This window comes from Carcharodon carcharias, chromosome 28 (genome assembly GCF_017639515.1).
Source record: "Carcharodon carcharias isolate sCarCar2 chromosome 28, sCarCar2.pri, whole genome shotgun sequence".
NCBI lineage: Eukaryota > Metazoa > Chordata > Chondrichthyes > Lamniformes > Lamnidae > Carcharodon > Carcharodon carcharias.
In genome coordinates this window covers 30,707,944-30,729,021 of record NC_054494.1, presented here as the reverse complement: position 1 = coordinate 30,729,021, position 21,078 = coordinate 30,707,944, and the positions used below count along the sequence as shown (strand labels likewise).

Here is a 21,078-nt window from a genome sequence, read left to right as displayed (position 1 = left end):
TTGACAAGCCACCTTCTATTTCCTTGATTTAAAGCGTCCTACTAATCCCTGCTGCTTTCATTCCTTGAACGTCACCCAGCATCAGTCAGGACCCTACCCCAAACAGAAAAGATAGGAGATTTCTCTACAGGTGTACTCAGTGGTTGATATATGCTAATGCAAAACTTAAATACAGTGGGACATCCAATGCTTTGCAAATGTTTCGAGCTGGTAAAAAGGGCATTTTGAAACTTGGAGTTCCTTTCAACTCCCGTGTCAAACTGTCACGAATCCTTTTCACTCCATGAGTTCAAGATTGGGAGTAATGTTTGCTACAGTCAGATGATGCTCGTTCACTATACTCTTGAACAAACACGAAACAAGATGATTGTAGAAATTACTGCTGTGCATTAGGGGATGAACACACAAAGCATTTGCACAACATTTCTATTTCTGCCAGCCCACTTTAAATAAGCAGGCTCTGCCTCTGCTAAAATAGCAGACAGTACAGTTTATTAAAGTGATCATGATATTAATTAAAAGCACATTAATATTGCATCAACAGCTGCCCATTTCAGACACTGTAGACTTATTCTGTGGGTCTAGTCTGGAATTTTTACCACACACTGGGTAGAATCAGTTCAGCACTCTAGGCGGCCAATCAGACCATGAAGTCTGCCCCAGCCCTTGAAGAACAGAAGCAAAATACCAAAGACGCCGGAAATCTGAAATAAAAACAAAAAAAAGTGTTGGTAATTGCTCAGCAGCTCTGGCATCATCAGTGGAGAAAAGCAGAGTTAAAATTTCAGGTCAACACGACCTTTCATCAGAAACGGCAGGGTTCTGATGAAATGTCATCTCAACCTGAAATATTAACTCTGTTTCTCTCTACAGATGCTGTCTGACCTGCTGACTATTTCCAGCACTTTTTCATATTTTGAAGATCAACCCTGTTAGTGTCAGCCTTCTGCTTTCCCCCCCATATTGTCGGTCTTCTCCTTCGGGTATTTCCCCAATTTCCTTTTGAAGGCTCAGACTGAACCTGTCACCGTCAGCTATCAGGCAGCGTATTCCAGATCCGAACCACTCACCATGTAAGAAAAATGTTTCCTCCTGTTGTCTCTGGTTCTTTTGCCAATCACTTTAACTCTGTGCCCCCTGATTTCCAATCCCTCAGCCTTGATAACCGATTCTCTTTAGTTAATCTACTTAAATGCTTCATGATTTCGAACACTTTTATTAAATCTCCTCTTGGCCATCAACCCTTTAAAGACAACCACCCCAGCTTCTCCAGTTTATCTGTATGACTGTAATCCCTCACCCTGGAATCCTCCTGGTAAATCTCTTCTGTACCATCTCTATGGTCTTGAAATTCTCCTGCAGTGTGGTGCCCAGATTTGGATGTGGGCTTTCATCAGACTCTGCTGGAAACATTTTAAGCTGTGTTAACAATAATAATAAATCGAAGTAAAATTGTATTGGTTTACAGCAAAGCCTCCTCACCACCTCCAACAAGGTGAAGTGTAGCTGCACATGAACGGAACCCAAGTGGTACCCTGGTTAATAATAGATAGTATTCTACACTATTACAGCTGTCACAGTAGCCCTGGGTCACTTATGCTTTATGGGAAAGTCTCAATTGGCCAGGCATTGATCGGGGCACCTTACCATCCGGGCCGTTTGATCTGAACTAAGCAAACTCTGAATTCAACTCAAACCTTTGTACTCCCTCACTGTGTCTAATGAGTCTGTTTGGGAAACCCCCTCCCCGCTTCTTCCCTGTTCTTACTGAAATCATAAATTTGTACAGAAAGAAGCTATCTAGAACGGAACACCCAGATTCCCTTCTCAGGGGTGTGGTACTCTGTCACTTCATTCAAACATCGGCAATAAAACCAGTTGGGAAAGATGCCAGCTTAGAATGGGAGGCATTTTTAAACTCAGAAGTTTTGGGCAATGATATTTGACAAAGATTAGTGTTGGATAAGAATTTATACCACGTCTGACATCATCTGGTAACTCTTTATGTGGAAAGTTTGTGAAATACAAGAATGAGCCCACTGAAGTGCCAAGGTTTCTATCCCAGTCGTTCCAGCAGACAGTATATTTCACACACTCCTTCACCTTTCCATTTATATCCTTGCTTTAGTTTGAAGTAATAATCCAGATTTAGCTATTCACATATGTTGGTCTGTTTCACTCACTGGTTTGTGTGGGATAGGAGGAGGCGATGGTGCAGCAGTATTGTCACTGGACTAGTAATCCAGAGACCCAGAATGCTCTGGGAGCCCAGGTTCAAAATGACTAAATGATGACCATGAAACCATTATTGATTGTTGTAAAAACTCATCTGGTTCACTCATGCCCTTTAGGGAAGGAAATCTGCCATCCTTACCTGGTCTGACCTACATGTGACTCCAGACCAACAGGAATGTGGTTGACTCTTCAATGCCCTCTGAAATGGCCTAGCAAGCTACTCAGTTGTATCAAACTGCTACAGAGTCTCAAAAAAGGAATGAACCGGACAGACCACCCGGCATCAACCTAGGCACCGGAAACGACCACAGCAACTCAGCCCTGTCGACCCTGCAAAGTCCTCCTGACTGACATCTGGGGGCCTGTGCCAAAATTGGGAGAGCTGCCTCCCAGGCTAGTCAAGCAACAGCCAGACATAGTCACCCTCATGGAATTGTATCTTACAGATAATGTCCCAGACACCACCATCACCATCCCTGGGTATGTCTTGTCCTACTGGCAGAACAGACCCAGCAGAGATGGTAGCACAGTGGTACACAGTCGGGAGGGAGTAGACCTGGGAGTCCTCAACATTGACTCCGGACCCCATGAAGTCTCATGGCATCAGGTCAAACATGGGCAAGGAAACCTCCTGCTGATTACCACATACTGCCCTCCCTCAGCTGATATTGAACATCACTTAGAGGAAGCACTGAGGGTGGCAAGGGCGCAGGATGTACTCTGGGCGGGGATTTCAATGTTCATCACCCAGAGTGGCTCGGTAGCACCACTACTGACAGAGTTGGCTGAATTCTAAAGGACATAGCTGCTAGGCTGGGTCTGCAGCAGGTGGAGGAGGAACCAACAAGAGGGAAAAACATACTTGACCTCATCCTCACTAGCCTGCCTGTCACAGATGCATCTGTCCATGACTGTATTGGTAGGAGTAACCACTGCACAGTCCTTGTGGAGACGAAGTCCCGTCTTCACATTGAGGATACCCTCCATCGTGATGTGTGGCACACCACTGTGCTAAATGGGATAGATTTCGAACAGATCTAGCAACTCAAGACTGGGCATCCATGAGGCACTGTGGACCATCAGCAGCAGCAGAATTGTACTCAAACACAATCTGTAACCTCATGGCCTGGCATATCCCCCACTCTACCATTACCAACAAGCCAGGGGATCAACCCTGGTTCAATGAAGAGTGCAGGAGGGCATGTCAGGAGCAACACCAAGCATACCTAAAAATGAGGTGTCAACCTGGTGAAGCTCTAACACAGGACTACTTGCATGCCAAACAGTATAGGTAACAAGTGATACACAGAGCTAAGCGATCCCAGGACCAAAGAATCAGATCTAAGGTCTGCAGTCCTGCCACATCCAGTGGTGAATGCTGGTAGACTTTTAAACAACTCACTAGAGGAGGAGGCTCCACAAATATCCCCATCCTCAATGATGGGGGAGCCCAGCACATCAGTGCAAAAGGTAAGGCTGAAGTATTTACTACAATCTTCAGTGAATGATCCATCTCGGCCTCCACTGGGGGTCTCCAGTATCAGATGCCAGTCTTCAGTCAATTCAATTCACCCCACTTGATATCAAGAAACAGCTGAAGACACTGGATAGTGCAAAGGCTATGGGCCCTGACAATATTTCGGCAATAGTACTGAAGACTTGTGCTCCAGAACTTGCTGTGCCCCTAGTCAAGCTGTTCCAGTACAGCTACAACACTGGCATCTACCCAGCAATATAGAAAATTGCCCAGGTATGTCCTGTACACAAAAAGCAGGACAAATCCAACCCAACCAATTACCACCTCATCGGTTTACTCTCGATCATCAGTAAGGGAAGGGGTCATCAACAGTGCTATCAAGCAGCACTTACTTAGCAATAACCTGCTCCTTGATGCCCAGTTTGTGTTCCGCCAGGGCCACTCAGCTCCTGACCTCATTACAGCCTTGGTTCAAACATGGACAAAAGAGCTGAGCTCCCGAGGTGAGGTGAGAGTGACTGCCCTTGACATCAAGGCAGCATTTGACCGAGTGTGGCATCAAGGAGCCCGAACAAAACTGGAGTCAATAGGAATCAGGGGGAAAACTCTCCGCTGGTTGGCGTCATACCTAGCACAAAGGAAGATGGTTGTGGTTGTTGGAGGTCAATCATCTCAGCTCCAGGACATCATTGCAGGAGTTCCTCAGGGTAGTATCCTTGGCCCAAACATCTTCAGCTGCTTCATCAATGACCTTCCTTCCATCATAAGGTCAGAAGTGGGGATGTTCGCTGATGATTGCACAATGTTCAGCACCATTCACAACTCTTCAAATACTGAAGCAGTCCATGTCCAAATGCAGCAAGACCTGGACAATATCCAGGCTTGGGCTGACAAGTGGCAATTAATATTCGTACCACACAAGTGCCAGCCAATGGCCATCTCCAAGAAGAGAGAATCCAGTCATCGCCCCTTGACATTCAATAGCATTAGCATCACTGAATCCCCCATTGTCAATGCCCTGGTGGTTACCATTGACCAGAAACTGAACTGGACTAGCCATATAAATACTGTGGCTACAAGAGCAGGTCAGAGATTAGGAATCACGTGACAAGTAACTCAGCTCCTGACTCCCCAAAGCCTGTCCACCATCTACTAGGCACTAGTCAGGAGTGTGATGGAATACTCCCCACTTGCCTGGATCAGTGTAACTCCCTCAACACTCAAGAAGCTCGACACCATTCAGGACAAAGCAAACATCCACAAACATTCACTCCCTCCACCATCAATGCACAGTAGCAGCAATGTGTACCATCTACAAGATGCACTGCAGGAATTCACAAAGATTCCTTAAACAGCACCTTCCAAACCCACGACCACTACCATCTAGAAGGACAAGGGCAGCAGGTACATGGGAACACCACGACCTGGAAGATCCCCCCCCAAATCACGCACCATCCTGACTTGGAAATATATCGCCATTCCTTCACTGTCACTGAGTCAAAATCCCATGAATGAATTAAAAAAAAATAATTCCTAGTGATTATGGGAATGGGTTAATAACCAGGGGTCACAGTTCAAATCCCACAACAAAAAGATGTGAAATCGATTTTAATAAATATCATCATTTGTGAATTTACAAATAAAGACATGGCTCTAAAAGCTTCTCCATTGTCACAAAAACCCAACTGGTTCATTAATGTTATTTAGGAAAGAGAGGCCGTCACTCTTCCTGACCCACCCACAAGCGATGAATCACAACTTCTCCATGTTGAGCCTCATTTGGAGGTTACTCTGAGGGCAGAAAGGGCACAAAATGAGTGAGGAGTTTAACATCACCATTGAGAGAGATTTGGCAGCACAAACACTGATCGAGATCTGAAGGACACAATTACCAAATCAGTCCCGCAGGAAGTCTGAGTGAACCCGCTCTCGGGAGTAACTTACTTGACCGCTTCCTTGGCAATCTGTCACAGACATGTCTACCCATGATAACATGGTTTAAGTGTCCAATAGGTCACTGTGAGGGCACCCTCTATTGTGTGCAGTTCAGTTAATGTACTGGACGGGACAGACACAGATCCAACAACTTGAAATTGGCTTTCCATGAAGTGCTGTGGGCTATCAACACCAGCAGCAGAACTGAACCTGCAATCTCATGTCCTGGCTCCTCACTCCCTGAACAACATCAGAGCAGGCAACCAACTCTGGTTCGATGCAGAGTGTAGAAGAGCACACCGGCTTGTAGGACCACAAGTTAAAATGAGGAGTCAAGCCGGTGAATCTGACACCTAAAATTCTCTGCACACTAAACGCTAAAAGCAGCAGCTATTGAGTAATCTGCAGGCTGACCATATCCAATCAAGGATAGGGGTGTGACAAAACAAAAAGGCATCAGGAGCATCCCCCTCCTCAACCATGATGGAGTTCAGCATGAGTCCAAAACTGAGGTTAAAGTTCTTCCCTCTGCCTTCAGCCCTCTCCACACCACACACATGATGATAGGTCCTGTCTCTCAAAGTGTCAGACATGTAAAAGAAGAGCAGTTTCTATCCTCTAGCCATTCGCAAAGTATAACCATGGGAATGTCAGCGTAGAAGTGAGCCACATAGCAAATTGTGATAGCTCCACACCACTGTCTTTCCATGAACATTTTAACAAGTTTCTTTGAGGATGGGTCAGTATTTCTGTGGAGGCTCTCGAGCTTGTTCAGAACGAGCTTGGCAGCAGAATCATGGAAACGCTGTATTTCCAAGGCTCTCATGCTGAAGTTACGGCACAAAAGCAAGAGACCCCATGGAAGTTCACCTCTTATTGTATTTGATTTAGATTCACTAGGCCTCGTGCAAGTAATTTTTCACCATTTACCCTTTCCAAACCCTCCATCATATTGAATGAACCTGGCGTTTAACTCTATTGGCAGAAGTGTCCCAGGTTTGTACTAAGTGCGATCGTGGGCAGCAAAAGCCGGACACAATGGCGACTTTTCACGCTGTAATGATGCATTCCCAGGATACAGGCCGTGTCGATGGCAGGTGGACTCTGAAGGCCACACCGTCACCTCGCCGCTTCATCACGCCGGGCACCACATTTAAAGTGCAGCCGCACTCACTGCTTCCAGCCCAGGGACTGCTGCAAAGGAGACATGGCCTCGAAAGGCAAGAAGACTGCAGCCCTCGAGTGCCTCTTGGGCACTGTGGAGGCCCCACTGTGATGTCCTCTACCCCCGCTCTGGCCACAGGACGGGCAGCAACATTACCACTCGGCTTGCTAGGTGATGGCAGTGGTGGTCAGTGCCAATGCTGCACAGAAGAGGTTGGCCGTCCAATGCAGATAGAGGATGAATGCAGCCAGGGCGTGGCAACCATCTCATCACTCTAAACTCACACACTCAAGCCCATCACACATTCACTGGCATCTCACTCACTGCCAGCTCGAGGGACATCACCACCCATTCTCACACACACACCCCCACATCTCCATCTGGCCTCATCTCCTCTGGAAGCTGCCTCCTCAGTCCTCACCATCTTGAGGCCACTTGCACAGATCAGCATGTGCCCCCCATACGCACACCCTGGGATACCCCATTCCCCAGTACAGCCCTCGCCCTGCAGCCTCTTCCCTTGCCTGAGGCCACTTCTCCCCCTTCCCCAAGCAAGCCCCAGCCCTGCAGCTATTGAAAAGCCACCCCCGCCTAATGGCTGGTCTGGTAAGTGGAGACCTGCCCGTGAGGTCCCCCTAAAAGCGACGTGGTGCTGCCTGCGAAGACTGGTGCCGATGACTGCAAGTGCTGCCCGAAGCAAGGTAGGCAAACCAACCGAGTGAAGTGCAGCTCGCTGGATGCACGCCTAATATGTGCCATGGTGGAACACGCTGCAGTGTTTTCCCGCTGATGTGGGCGGAGATCCAACGGGGTTGGGGTCCAGGCGGGACGATTCCGGTGGGGCTGGTCTAATAATGATATGCAGATGTATCACAATGAGGTTCCCAACTTCCGATGGTGGGAACGCGGCCCAGCCATCGACAGGCTGTGCGGACGATCGCAAACTGGCTCCACACGATCGCGCCATATTGTCCGCTCACATCTCCGAACCAACAGCCCAATGCCAACAGGCACAGAAAATCCCTGCCTAGGTCAATGACCCAAAAATAGTTTTCATTGGCAAAACTCAATGAGTAAGAGACAGTTAGATATGCAGTAAGTGAATAACGGGGGAGAGCTCGTTTCCAGAGTGCTTTCAATTCAAAGGAAAATACTGTTTCCCTTTCCATAACCTGCTGTAGGGCAGAGGCATGGACTTAATTTCATTCACTGCAGTTTGAGTTCAGTATCAGTTAGGACAAGTCATTAACTGGATATCTAGCAGCACGTTACAATCCTGCTTTACACTGCTTATTATTGTGATAATTGCTCTGTGGGATTGATGAGTTATCACAAAGGGTCAAGTAGGTTCCGGAGTTAATGAGATGTTGGCCCTAGGAGCAATTTCATTTCTTCAGCTTGTAGGAGAGTGGAATCTTTCCCTATTACATACTTAGTTCATGGGAGTAAACATAGAACGAGTCCACATTCTGTACTCTGGCCCCATTTAAAAAAAAACGTTCATTTGTTCTTTTATCTTTCCCAGTTCCAGCATCCCATCCTGCAGCCAGCAAAGGCTGGGAAAGATTAATAAGTTACTGTCCTGCTTTATCGGTTCTTCTCCAATTACAGCACAATTTAGAATCAATTTATTGATGTGGTTCGATATTGATACCTACGAGATGCATTCTTGGTAGAGACAAATCTGCACATTAATTTTTGAAACTTAGTTTTATTTGGAACATGATAGAATGAAGTAACACATGCGGAGTGGGTGAGGAATTAGGTGTGTAATAGGCTGGGCATGCAGCAGGAGAGGCACGTAATGGGCTGGGCATGCAGCAGGAGAGGCATGTAATGGGCTGGGCATGCAGCAGGAGAGGCATGTAATGGGCTGGGCATGCAGCAGGAGAGGCATGTAATGGGCTGGGCATGCAGCAGGAGAGGCATGTAATGGGCTGGGCATGCAGCAGGAGAGGTGTGTAATGGGCTGGGCATGCAGCAGGAGAGGCATGTAATGGGCTGGGCATGCAGCAGGAGAGGCATGTAATGGGCTGGGCATGCAGCAGGTGAGATGTGTCATGGGCAGGGCATATAGGTGAGGCATGTAAAGGGTGGGGCATGCAGCGTGAGGTGTGTAATGGACTGCCCATGTAATGAGCAGGATACATAACTGGAGCATGTAGTAGACACGGCATGTAATAGATGGAACATACAATGGGCAGAACATGTAACTGGGGCACATGGCAAGCAGTGTGTGTAACAGGCAGGGCATGTAATGTGGAAAAATGTGAACTTGTCCATTTTGGCAGGACGAATAGAAAAGCAGGATATTATTTAAATGGAGAGAGATTGCAGAGCTCTAAGGTACAGACAGATCCTGGTGTCCTGGTACATGGATCACAATAAGTTAGTAAGCAGGTACAGCAAGTGATTAGGAAGGCAAATGGAATGTTCACATTTATTGCAAGGGGAACAGAATACAAAAGTAGGGAAGTTTTACTGCAGCTGTACAGGACCTTGGTGAGACCACATCTGGAATACTGTGTACAGTTTTGGTCTCCATATTTGAAAGAAGATATAATTGCATTAGGGGCAGTAAAGAGAGTGTTTCCTGGGGTGAAGGGCTTACCCTATTAAGAAAGGTTGAAGAGGTTGGGTCTACATCCTTTGGAGTGTAGAAGAATGAGAGGTGATCTCACTGAAACATACAAGATCCTGAGGGGACTTGACAGGATGGATACCAGGAGGATATTTCCACTCAATGGAGAGACTAGAACGAAAGGGAAAATAAGAAGTCTCCGTTTTAAAATGGAGGTGAGAATTTCTTTTTCTCTCAGTGGGTCATTAGTCTGTGTAATTCTCTTCCCCAGAGAGCAGTGGAGGCTGGATCACTAAATTTATTCAAGGCTGAGTTAGAGAGATTTTTGATAGATGAGGGAGTCAAAGGTTATGGGGATCAGCCATGAACTTATTGAAAGGCGGAGCAGGCTTGAAGGGCCGAATGGCCTACTCCTGCTCCTAAGTCCTATGTTCCTAACTGAAGCATGTAGCAGGCAGTGCATGTAACTAGGAGCATGCACCAAGCAGGGCATGTTAAGGGTGGGACATGTAATGGGTGAGGCATGTAACCGGAGCATGTAACAGGCAGGGCCTGTAACAGGTAGGGTGAAGTACTGGCAGCTGATCCGATAGTTTGCACTGGACCGTGTACCAGTCTGCAGAACTGAAAGGATAGCCTTCTTACACGTAACAGTAAACAACATGGTTTTACTTAGGAGAGAAAAAACTTTTGACAAAGATAGGAGCAGCCATTGGCAAAATCGATATAACAGCCACAATCATGGACCAGTACAACATAGACTAAGGCCATTCAGCCCATCGTGCCTGTGCTGGGTCTTTGAAGGAGCTATCAAAGTAGTCCCACGCCCTTTGATCTTTCCAAACAGTTCTACAATTTTTTCCTTTTCAGGACATTACCATGGAATTGGCAGGGTTACTGAGTAAAGATGGGGAGTAGGACTAGGTGAGTTGCTCTTACAGAAAATCAGCATGGGCACAATGGTTGAAAAGTCTACTTCTGTGGTGTACCCATTCTATATTCTATGAATCTGTTTCCACCACTCTTTCAGGTAATGCATTCCAGGACATAAAAACTCACTCATTCTCATCGCCCCTCTGGTTTTTTTCTTGACAACTATATGTGTAAAAAAAACAATTACCTGGAAAAACTCAGCAGGTCTGGCAGCATCGGCGGAGAAGAAAAGAGTTGACGTTTCGAGTCCTCATGACCTTTCAACAGAACTGAGGAGATTTATTGAAATGATACCAGGGATGAGAGACTTCAGATATGTAGAGAAACTGGGGTTGTGCTCCTTAGAGCAGAGTTCTGTCGAAGGGTCATGAGGACTCGAAACGTCAACTCTTTTCTTCTCCGCCGATGCTGCCAGACCTGCTGAGTTTTTCCAGGTAATTCTGTTTTTGTTTTGGATTTCCAGCATCCGCAGTTTTTTTGTTTTTAAGTATGTGTCCTTTGGTTACCTGCCAGTGGAAACAGTTTCTCCTTATTCATCATCAAAACCATTCATGATTTTTAACACTTCTATAAATCTTCTCTGCTCTAAGGAGCACAACCCCAGTTTCTCTACATATCTGAAGTCTCTCATCCCTGGTATCATTTCAATAAACCTCCTCTGTACTCTTTCCAAGGCCTTACCCTGACTTCCTAAGGTCTAGCTGGTTCTTCTATCTATGCTCCATGCAACCAACTGTGACACAGAAGGAGAATAGGAGATGTTTGAACTGATTAACTCCTAGCAAGTACATTCCTGCAGGACGGGTATAGTTGGCTGAGAGAGCAGAACATTTTAATCTGTGTTGCTAGCTGAAGCTGAGGTGTTTACGGCTGTGCAGCCCTGATAGTACAAATGGGTAAACATGAAAATAGTTTAAAAGATCTGACAGCTTCTGCGGAGAGGAAGACAGTTAACGTTTCGAGTCCATATGACTCTTCATCAGAAGTTGTGTTGAAGAGTCATACGGACTCGAAACGTTAACTGTCTTCCTCTCCGCAGATGCTGTCAGACCTGCTGAGTTTTTCCTGCTATTTTTGTTTTTGTTTCAGATTTCCAGCATCCGCAGTATTTTGCTTTTATCTTACGAAAACAGTTTATGTGGAAATAGTTCACTTTTTGGAAACCATGCTGAGGGAACACGAGTATATGCTGCTGAATTTGAAACTGGGGTATAAAGTATTGCCAACAGACATGGAATATATAATGGAGTATAATGGAGGGATGCCGCATTCATTTGCATGGCTTTCCTTTCTCTATTTTGGCACAGCCATTTCCTTATTAATGCTAGCATTTCAACAGAAGATCATCACAGGAACTCAGTGAGCTCCCATTCACATCACCGAGCACAAGTTTGAGATTCAGAAGTCGAATCTGACCTCAACATTCAATTTTCTGGATATAGTATGGATTCAAGAAACAAGAGCAAAGAAAACATTTGTGACCATTTGTCACCTCTGCATGTTCGGCATGCTTTACAAATTAGATTATTGCTGATATCATTGCACTTAGTAAATCAGCTTCAGCAATCATTCTCTTCACGAGACTGGCACATTGTCCAACTTGAAGAGCTTCCTAAAATGTTCAACTGAAATTTGAACCATTCGTTAGATACTTTGACATATGATAATCCCCATAAGGCACATGTTTACTCGAGGGATTTGGTTCCTCTGCTACTGAAGGTGGGCGAAGGTAACCTTTTTGCCCCATTTGTTGGTCTGTTTATCTGTAAACAACACATCTCATAAACTATTGGGCAGATTTCAACAAAATTTGGTACACTGATAGGGTATGGCTCAAGGAAGGACTGATTAGTTTTTGGTGCAGATGCAGATCCAGGTCCTGGATTTTTTTAAAGGATCCATTAACACTGGGAAACAGGGCTAATTGACTTTTTAGAATGTTGCGGGATGTGTTATTGAGAATGTTGTGGGTTGTCTCAGTTGCTGTGATGGAATTTGTCACAGCTGTCAAAATGTGGGCAGAGTTTTCAGAGCAGGTTGTTGGATGTGGATTGGCCTGAAGAGATTGAAGCTCTTGATAAAAGTATTTATTTATTTTCAGCTCTGTAGTCACAGAGCATCAATCAGGCAGGGAAAAGTCTCAAGGGGGAGCTGCGTAATTCTAATAACATTGAGTAAGTACAGCATGGTGGAGGTATGCATTCTACTGACTACCCTCTTCACTCATTGTGGAATGATTTTGTTCAGAAAGATTCTAATGGGAAACATCAATGTTATATTGCAGCTGGTGATTTTGGGGACTATTTTATAAGTAAATAATATGCATTCCATTCATCTTCTGCCAGATCTACCAATTTAAAAGTTAAACATCTTTACAACTTATAATCACAAGGCAATTTTAAATAATTGCCTCTTAAATGTGTTTAATGATGTGTTTAATGTGGCATCTCTCTAAATGAATGACAGTGCTCAATCCCTAATTGTTGCCCGTACTTAACCTTCATGTATCAATCTATTTTGTTTGCACTATTCTTGATTCTTTTTGCAGAAAGATCATCGATCCTAATAGACTTTCTTCATGAGTGGCAGGAGCTTGCATAAACTGAGCACTTTCCTTCTCAGGTAATGGAGAACCCATTCTCAGGTCTTTACCTTAATGTCAAACTATTGACCATCCACAGTAAAGAGAGCAGACAAAACTCCAAAATATTCGCAGGGAGAGGAGGCGAGGGGAAGGGTCATTGTGTGTCGCGATACTGTGGTTGGGTTCGTGAGGGATTATATTTGGCAAATGTTTCAAAGTGTTTATGATGCTGCTACAAATAGAAACCAGATCAATTCTGCGCATTTCAACTAAGCAATGATATCTTCCCATCAATCAGTGGGTTTCATCCATCTTCATTCAGCTACACTGCTACTGAGAACTTCCATGGACTTTTTCATTACACTGTGTGCTTTGCTTATCAAATATCACTCATCAATAGCAAAAGACTATTAAATCAAAATGTTAACTGTACCAAATTATTGCCTCATTATGTTTTATGCAAATATACAAAACATGGTCTATAAATTGAATCACCATATGGGATTTTATGACATTCAAACCTGTTTGTGACTTCTGCAGCAATGTAAGTGATCATTCGCACTACAGTCACAACCAAGCAGTGTGATCTTCACTGCACTGTATCGTTAAAGAATATTTTAGGTAGATCAGTTAGTAATTTCACGCTGAATGTTTCTCTCAAGTACTTCAGTTCTCTTCCTTCTGCATTCTAACCTTCCTTAACTTCTGCTGTCTTTATGAAAAATGGTGAGACATAATAACAGCACAGTGAGGGGCACAGATTGCTGAGATATTTGCCCTTTCACAGGTACAGGTGCAGGTGCAGGTGTGTTTGAATCCAGGCCTGACTTGCAGGTTGAAAGTTTTCTCTCCATGGCTATAAGATTCTGAGTGAAGTGAATTGGAACAACCACAAATATAGAGAAAACAAGCAAAAGTCAACAATAATCAGAGGTGATCCAACTCAGCTTAATCATTTTGACCTTAAAGAAGCAAGGGCCCCACACAGGCTAAAAGGGCTCAAAAGCAGACGGTTCCCTCACTGAGGATGCTATTTGCCTTTGGGTATTTGATATGTTGCCGTAGGGTACATGCCATCAGGTTTTAACATTTTGCAGTGCTAATGGTCACCACGATACAGTCAAAATCTGCTAGGGGGTCCCGCAATTGGAACAAAGTTCTGTTGTAACCAGAAAAGAGTAACCAAACAGACATAGGATAGTATTTCACCACTACACAGGACTTATCAGGAGCAAATATAGTTATCTTTATGATAATCTGTGTAATGGTGAACTGTATTCAGAATGGAATCCAAATGCAAGCAAGACCTGGACAATATCCAGGCTTGGGCTGACAAGTGGCAAGTAACATTCGTGCCACACAAGTGCCAGGCAATGACCATCTCCAACAGGAGAGAATCTAACCATCGCCCCTTGACGTTCAATGGCATTACCATCACTGAATCCCCACTATCAGAATCCTGGGCATTACATTGACCAGAAACTGAACTGGACTAGCCACATAAATACTGTGGCTACAAGAGCAGGTCAGAGGTTAGGAATCGTGCAATGAGTAACTCATCTCCTGGTGTGGCTATGGGTACCCGCATGGGCCCCAGCTATGCCTGTCTCTTTATGGGGTATGTGGAACACTCCTTGTTCCAGTCCTACTCCGGTCCCCTCCCACAACTCTTTCTCCGGTACATCGATAATTACTTCGGTGCCGCTTCATGCTCTCATCGGGACCTGGAAAAATTAATTAATTTTACTTCCAATCTCCACCCCTCCATCATTTTCACATGGTCCATCTCTGACACTTCCCTTCCCTTCCTTGACCTCTCTGTCTCAATCTCTGGTGACAGACTGTCCACCAATATCCATTACAAACCCACCGACTCCCACAGCTACCTCGACTACAGCTCCTCACACTCTGCTTCCTGTAAGGACTCCATCCCATTCTCTCAGTTCTTTCGCCTCCGTTGCATCTGTTCTGATGATGCTACCTTCAAAAACAGTTCCTCTGACATGTCCTCCTTCTTCCTTAACCGAGGTTTTCCACCCACGGTCGTTGACAGGGTCCTCAACCATGTCCGGCCCATCTCCCGCGCATCCGCCCTCACCCCTTCTCCTCCCTCCCAGAAACATGATAGGGTCCCCCTTGTCCTCACTTATCACCCCACCAGCCTCCGCATTCAAAGGATCATCCTCCGCCATTTCCGCCAACTCCAGTATGATGCCACCAACAAACACATCTTCTCTTCACCCATTCCGTAGGAATCGTTCCCTCCGGGACACCCTGGTCCACTCCTCCATTACCCCCTACTCCTCAACCCCCACCTATGACACCTCCCCATGCCCACGCAAAAGATGCAACACCTGCCCTTTCACTTCCTCTCTCCTCACCTTCCAAGGACCCAAACACTCCTTTCAAGTGAAGCAGCATTTCACTAGCATTTCCCCCAACTTAGTCTACTGTATTCGTTGCTCCCAATGTGGTCTCCTCTACATTGGAGAGACCAAACATAAACTGGGCGACCGCTTTGCAGAACACCTGCGGTCTGTCCGCAAGAAAGACCCAAACCTCCCTGTCGCTTGCCATTTTAACACTCCACCCTGCTCTCTTGCCCACATGTCTGTCCTTGGCTTGCTGCATTGTTCCAGTGAAGCTCAACACAAGCTGGAGGAACAGCACCTCATCTTCCAACTAGGCACTTTACAGCCTTCCGGACTGAATATTGAATTCAACAACTCCTCCGTCCCCACTCCCTTTCTATTTCTTCCCCCTTCCTTTTGTTTTTTCCAATAATTTATATAGATTTTTCTTTTCCCATCTATTTCCATCATTTTTAAATCTATACCTTTTATGCCCTGTTAGTCTTTCCACCCCACCCCCACTATAGCTGTACCTTGAGTGCCCTACCATCCATCCTTAATTAGCACATTCGTTTAGATAATGTCACCACCTTCAACACCTCTGTGTCCTTTTGTTCTTTTGTCTGTGACATCTTTTGATTATCTGCTCCTATCACAGTTTGCTTGTCCCTACAACAGCAAACCACCCCCCCCAACTTCTCTCACCCCACCCCACCCCCCCACCTTAAACCAGCTTATATTTCACCCCTCTCCTAATATTACTCAGTTCTGCTGAAGGGTCATGAGGACTCGAAACGTCAACACTTTTCTTCTCCGCCGATGCTGCCAGACCTGCTGAGTTTTTCCAGGTAATTCTGTTTTTGTTTTGGATTTCCAGCATCCGCAGTTTTTTGTTTTCAACTCATCTCCTGACTCCCCAAAGCCTGTCTACCATCTACAAGGCACAAGTCAGGGGTGTGATGGAATACTCCCCACTTGCCTGGATGAGTACAACTCCGACAACACTCAAGAAGCTCAATACTATCTATGACAAAGCAACCCACTTGATGGGCATCCCATCCACAAACATTCACTACCTCCATCACTGACGCACAGTAGCAGCAGTGTGTACCATCTCCAAGATGCACTGCAGGAATTCACCAAGGCTCTTTCAACAGCACCTTCCAAACCCATGACCACGACCATCTAGGACAAGGGCAGCAGACACATGGGAACACCACCACCTGGAGGTTCCCCTCCAAGCCACCCACCATCCTGACTTGGAAATATATCACTGTTCCTTCACTGTCACTGTGTCAAAATCCTGGAACTCCCTTCCTAACAGCACTGTGGCTGTACCTACACAACATGGACTGCAGCAGTTCAAGAAGGCAGCTCACCACCACCTTCTCAAGGGCAACAAGGGATGGGCAATAAATGCTGGCCCAGCCAGCGAAGCCCACAACCCCTGAAAGAATAAAAACAAATCAAAAAGAGACATTCCATCAGGGAAAACACCTGACATTTTTGAGCAAGTGACATCTCAAGTAGACTGTGGTCTTGTGACTTGGGACATCTTGAGCTAATGAAAGCATCAGAAAAGTTCCACAAGAAAGGATGTTTACACAAGCTTTTTTATCAGTTATTCTTTTATGGGATGTGGGCATCGCTGGCTGGGCCAGCATATATTGCCCATCCCTAATTGCCCTTGAGAAGGTGGTGGTGAGCTGCCTTCTTGAACCGCTGCAGTCCATGTGATGTAGGTGCATCCACAGTGCTGTTAGGGAGGGAGTTCCAGGATTTTGACCCAGTGATGGTAAAGGAATGGTGATACGTTTCCAAGTTCAGATGGTGTGCGGCTTGGAGGGGAACTTCCAGGTGGTGGTGTCCTCATGCATCTGCTGTCCTTATCCTTCTAGGTGGTAGAGGTCAAGACTCTGGAATATGCTGCTGAATGAGCTTTGGTGAATTCCTGCAGTGCATCTTAGAGATCATACACACTGCTGGCGCTGTGCATCAGTAGTGGAGGGGGTGAATATTGAAGGTGGTGAATGGGGTGCCAATCAAACGGACTTCTTTGCCCTGGATGGTGTCAAACACCTTGAGTGTTGTGGGACCTGCACTCATCCAGACAAGCAATAGTATTCCATCACACTCCTGAGTTTTGCCTTGTAAATGGTGGACAGGCTTTGAGGAGTCAGGAGGTGAGTTACTCACCACAGAATTCCCAGCCTCTGACCTGCTCTTGTAGCCAGAGTATTTATGTGGCTAGTCCAGTTCAGTTTTTGGTCAATGGTAACCCCCAGGATGCTGACAGTGGGTGATTCAACTGTCAAGGCGCGATGGTTGGATTCTCTCTGTTGGAGATGGTCATTGCCTGACACTTGCGTGGCGCAAATGTTACCTGACACTTGTCAGCCCAAGACTGGATATTGTCCAGGTCTTGCTGCATTTGGACATGGACTGCTTCAGTATCTGAGGAGTCGTGAATGGTGCTGGACATTGCGCAATCATCAGTGAACATCCCCACTTCTGACCTTATGATGGAAGGGAGGTCATTGATGAAGCAGCTGAAGATGGTTGGGCCGAGGACACTACCCTGAGGAACTCCTGCTGTGATGTCCTGGAGCTGAGATGACTGATCTCCAACAACCACAACCAGCTTCCTTTGTGCTAGGTATGACTCCAACCAGCAGAGAGTTTTCCCCTGATTCCCATTGACTCCATTTTTGCTAGGGCTCCTTGAGTTCAGCTCTTTTGCTCATGTTTGAACGAAGGCTGTAATGAGGTCAGGAGCTGAATGACCCTAACAGAACCCAAAATGAATGTCAATGAGCAGGTTATTGCTAAGGAAGTGGTCCTTGATAACACTGTCGGCGACACCTTCCATCACTTTGCTATTGTTTAAGAATAAACTGCTGGAGTGGTAATTGGTTGGGTTGGATTTGTCCTGTTTTTTTGTGTATAGGAAATGCCTGGGCAATTTTCCACATAGCTGGGTAGATGCCAGATGTTGTGGTTGTACTGGAACAGCTTGGCTAGGGGCGCAGCAAATTCTGGAGCCCAATTCTTCAGTACTATTGCCGGGGCATTGTCAGGGCCCATAGCCTTTGCAGTATCCAGTGCCTTCAGGTGTTTCCTGATATCACGTGGAGTGAATTGAATTGGCTGAAGACTGGCATCTGTCATGCTGGCGACCTCAGGAAGAGGCTGAGATGGATCATTCACTTGGCATTTCTGGCTGAAAACGGTTGTAAATGCTTGAGCCTTGTCTTTTGCACTGATGTGCTGCACCCCACCTACCCCCCCATCATTGAGGATGGGGATATTTGTGGATTCTCTTCGTCCAGTTGGTTGATTGTCTACCACCATTCACCATTGGATATGGCAGGAATGCAGACACTAAAATCAATCCTAAATTATCAATCAGCCTGCTGTCTTGACCAATATTATCTCTGAACCAAATCAGTAAGAACACATTAACCACTCATTTATCTCACTGGAGTATTTGGGAGCTTGCTGTGGTCAAATTGACTGCTCTATTACCCTTCATTGCAACAGTGTCTACATTTCCAAAGTGCTTGATCAGTTGTGAAACATATTCAGCAACGTTCTCACCTCGATGGGCGCACGCCTGACACGCGGTGACGCTGGATGAGCGTCCCAATGTCAACACACACTCACCCGCACGATATTTCAGTCGGCGGGCACGCTCCCAGAGTCGGCAGCGCCCCCGACGCCAATTAAAAGTCTGGTTAAGGCCATTAAATACTTGTTGACGGGCAGTCAAAAAAGGCCAAGTGGCCTTAGTGCTTCTCAGGAAACCTCAGCCCCGGGCAGGATGAGGTTTCCTACAGCAAATTAAAAATGGAATAAAAATGTTAAAATTTAATTAATTACACGTCCCTTCTCACGGTGGGGGGAGCATGTTTTATACCTCTCCATCTCCCTGAGGACGCTCTGTGCCTCAGGGAGATTATGAGCAAGCGTAGTTCGCCACACGCCCGGCTCGCACTCCTCACCCCCACCCCCCCACTCACGTTTCACGCTGGGCGGGCCTTGATCGGCCCGTTAGTGTGAAATCGTCTTCCGGCCTCGATCGTGGGCAGCTTCTCGAATCCCCCCCCCCGACCGACCCCCTGGAAAGGGCGGAATTCTGCCCATTGTCTTTCTGAGCGAAAGGAGGACGCTACATAACTGCAAGTTTTTGTTTCTCTTTCTTTTAACTTGTAGGTGGAATCCCATCTAACATTCAGGTTGCAAGTTACATCGCGTCAATTGTCGTTCCCTTGACCCACACATTCTGGAGGACCGTGCGACAAAGGCTGGGTTGGAGCGCATAAGAACTAGGGGCAAAAGAATCCAAAACCCACAAGCAGATTTTCCAAATGACGCGGACTCAATTTACAACTGCACCAAGCGGAAATGCTTTCCATGGGATGGGAATAATCAGGTCTGTCTTCTGCAGCTTCTAATTTTGTTCAAGTTGTCGACTGTAGTAGCTAATGGCGTGCTGTAAGGGAAGGAGAAAAAGATATGTATTTACCCTTCGAATATCTTTTCCAAAGGTTTCACTGTAACTGGTGCCAAGGATCTCAAAATTAACATTGGAATTCGATGCACCATCTGCGAATCCCATGGTTCCCGTCAGTCCAATAATTTGACCCTGGGGAAGTAGGGGAGAGAACAGTTACTGAGCACACATGTACAGCATCACACAGTTCCTGCCCCACCCCATAGCAGGTGCTCATTCAGAGCTCTGACCCTGATTATTGAATGCAACCCATAACCCTATAATAATTCTGGGTGACATCCCTGGGGGACAGTGACTTTAACATGGACTCCCATGAGCCTTGTGATGTTGGATGCAGAACAATAGGATTAGTGTTGGATTGTGCTGTGGGAGAGCTGGCAAAGGCAAGATTGACCAAATGGCCTTCTCCGCACTGTAAAGTTCTAAGGTTCCATGTAAAATTTGCCCCTAAGTAGATTAAAAAGAATTCAAGCAGATGCACTCACTTTCAATTCACCCCCTTTTCTTGAAATATCATGCACAAAACCAGTTTCCATAAACTCGCAGTAAACACAACACAATGCATGCTGGCCGACATTAATCCTTCAACCAACAACATGAACATAGGTTGCCTGCTCATTTGCTTGTTGCTTTTGGGAGCTTTCTGTGTGTAAATTGGTTGTTGTGTCCCAAAATAACAGTAATGACTACATTTCCAAACCTTTCAGAGGCTGTTACACATTTTGGGGCATGCTGAAGTGATGAAAGGCCTATGGAAATGTAAGTTCTTTCTTCTTTCATGACCATTGCATCAAATTCGAATTAGTGCAAGTTGTTTTCTATGCATTTGCAGAATACAGATTTGTTGGGCCAGGAACTATCCGTGGATATATGGGAGCCTTGGTCCAAACAAAGATCACCCGATTACTGGTATGATCATTTCTGGGTGACTGAAATTTTTGGGTTACTGAACACTTAGCTTTGCCAGGGCTCAGTTAGACACCTCGCATATTTTCTTTTGCAACCAAGCAGCCCTCCTGCAATTTTGAAAAGGTGGGCTTTTCTCACTGAGCCCATTACAGGCCGAGTAACACTCGGTCTGAGGGACAGACGCAGGAAATGGGAGGTCATTTTGCGTTTCATCTGTTGGGATTCTGAATAAGATGATGTTTGAGTCTCTGTTGCTTGTACAATGGGATGTGGATTTGCGTCTCCTGCTTCTTTATGGAACATGGAATGGGAGGTGAGTTGAAATACTGAGATTCTGCAAATCAATTTTCACAAGCAGACGGTGGATTCTGATTTAGTCATGGTTTGAAGCAGCA

General features: G+C 45.8%; 1 protein-coding gene across 1 annotated transcript in view; it reads right to left on the bottom strand.

Moving 5' to 3' along the window:
- The window catches only part of LOC121270791 (glutamate receptor ionotropic, delta-1-like), a 1,188,003-nt gene that overhangs the window by 83,872 nt on the left and 1,083,053 nt on the right, over nucleotides 1-21,078 (bottom strand). The window contains exon 8 of the mRNA XM_041176231.1: nucleotides 19,787-19,906. Within this exon, the coding sequence (XP_041032165.1) occupies nucleotides 19,787-19,906 (120 nt within the window). The remainder of the gene's footprint in view (nucleotides 1-19,786; nucleotides 19,907-21,078) is intronic.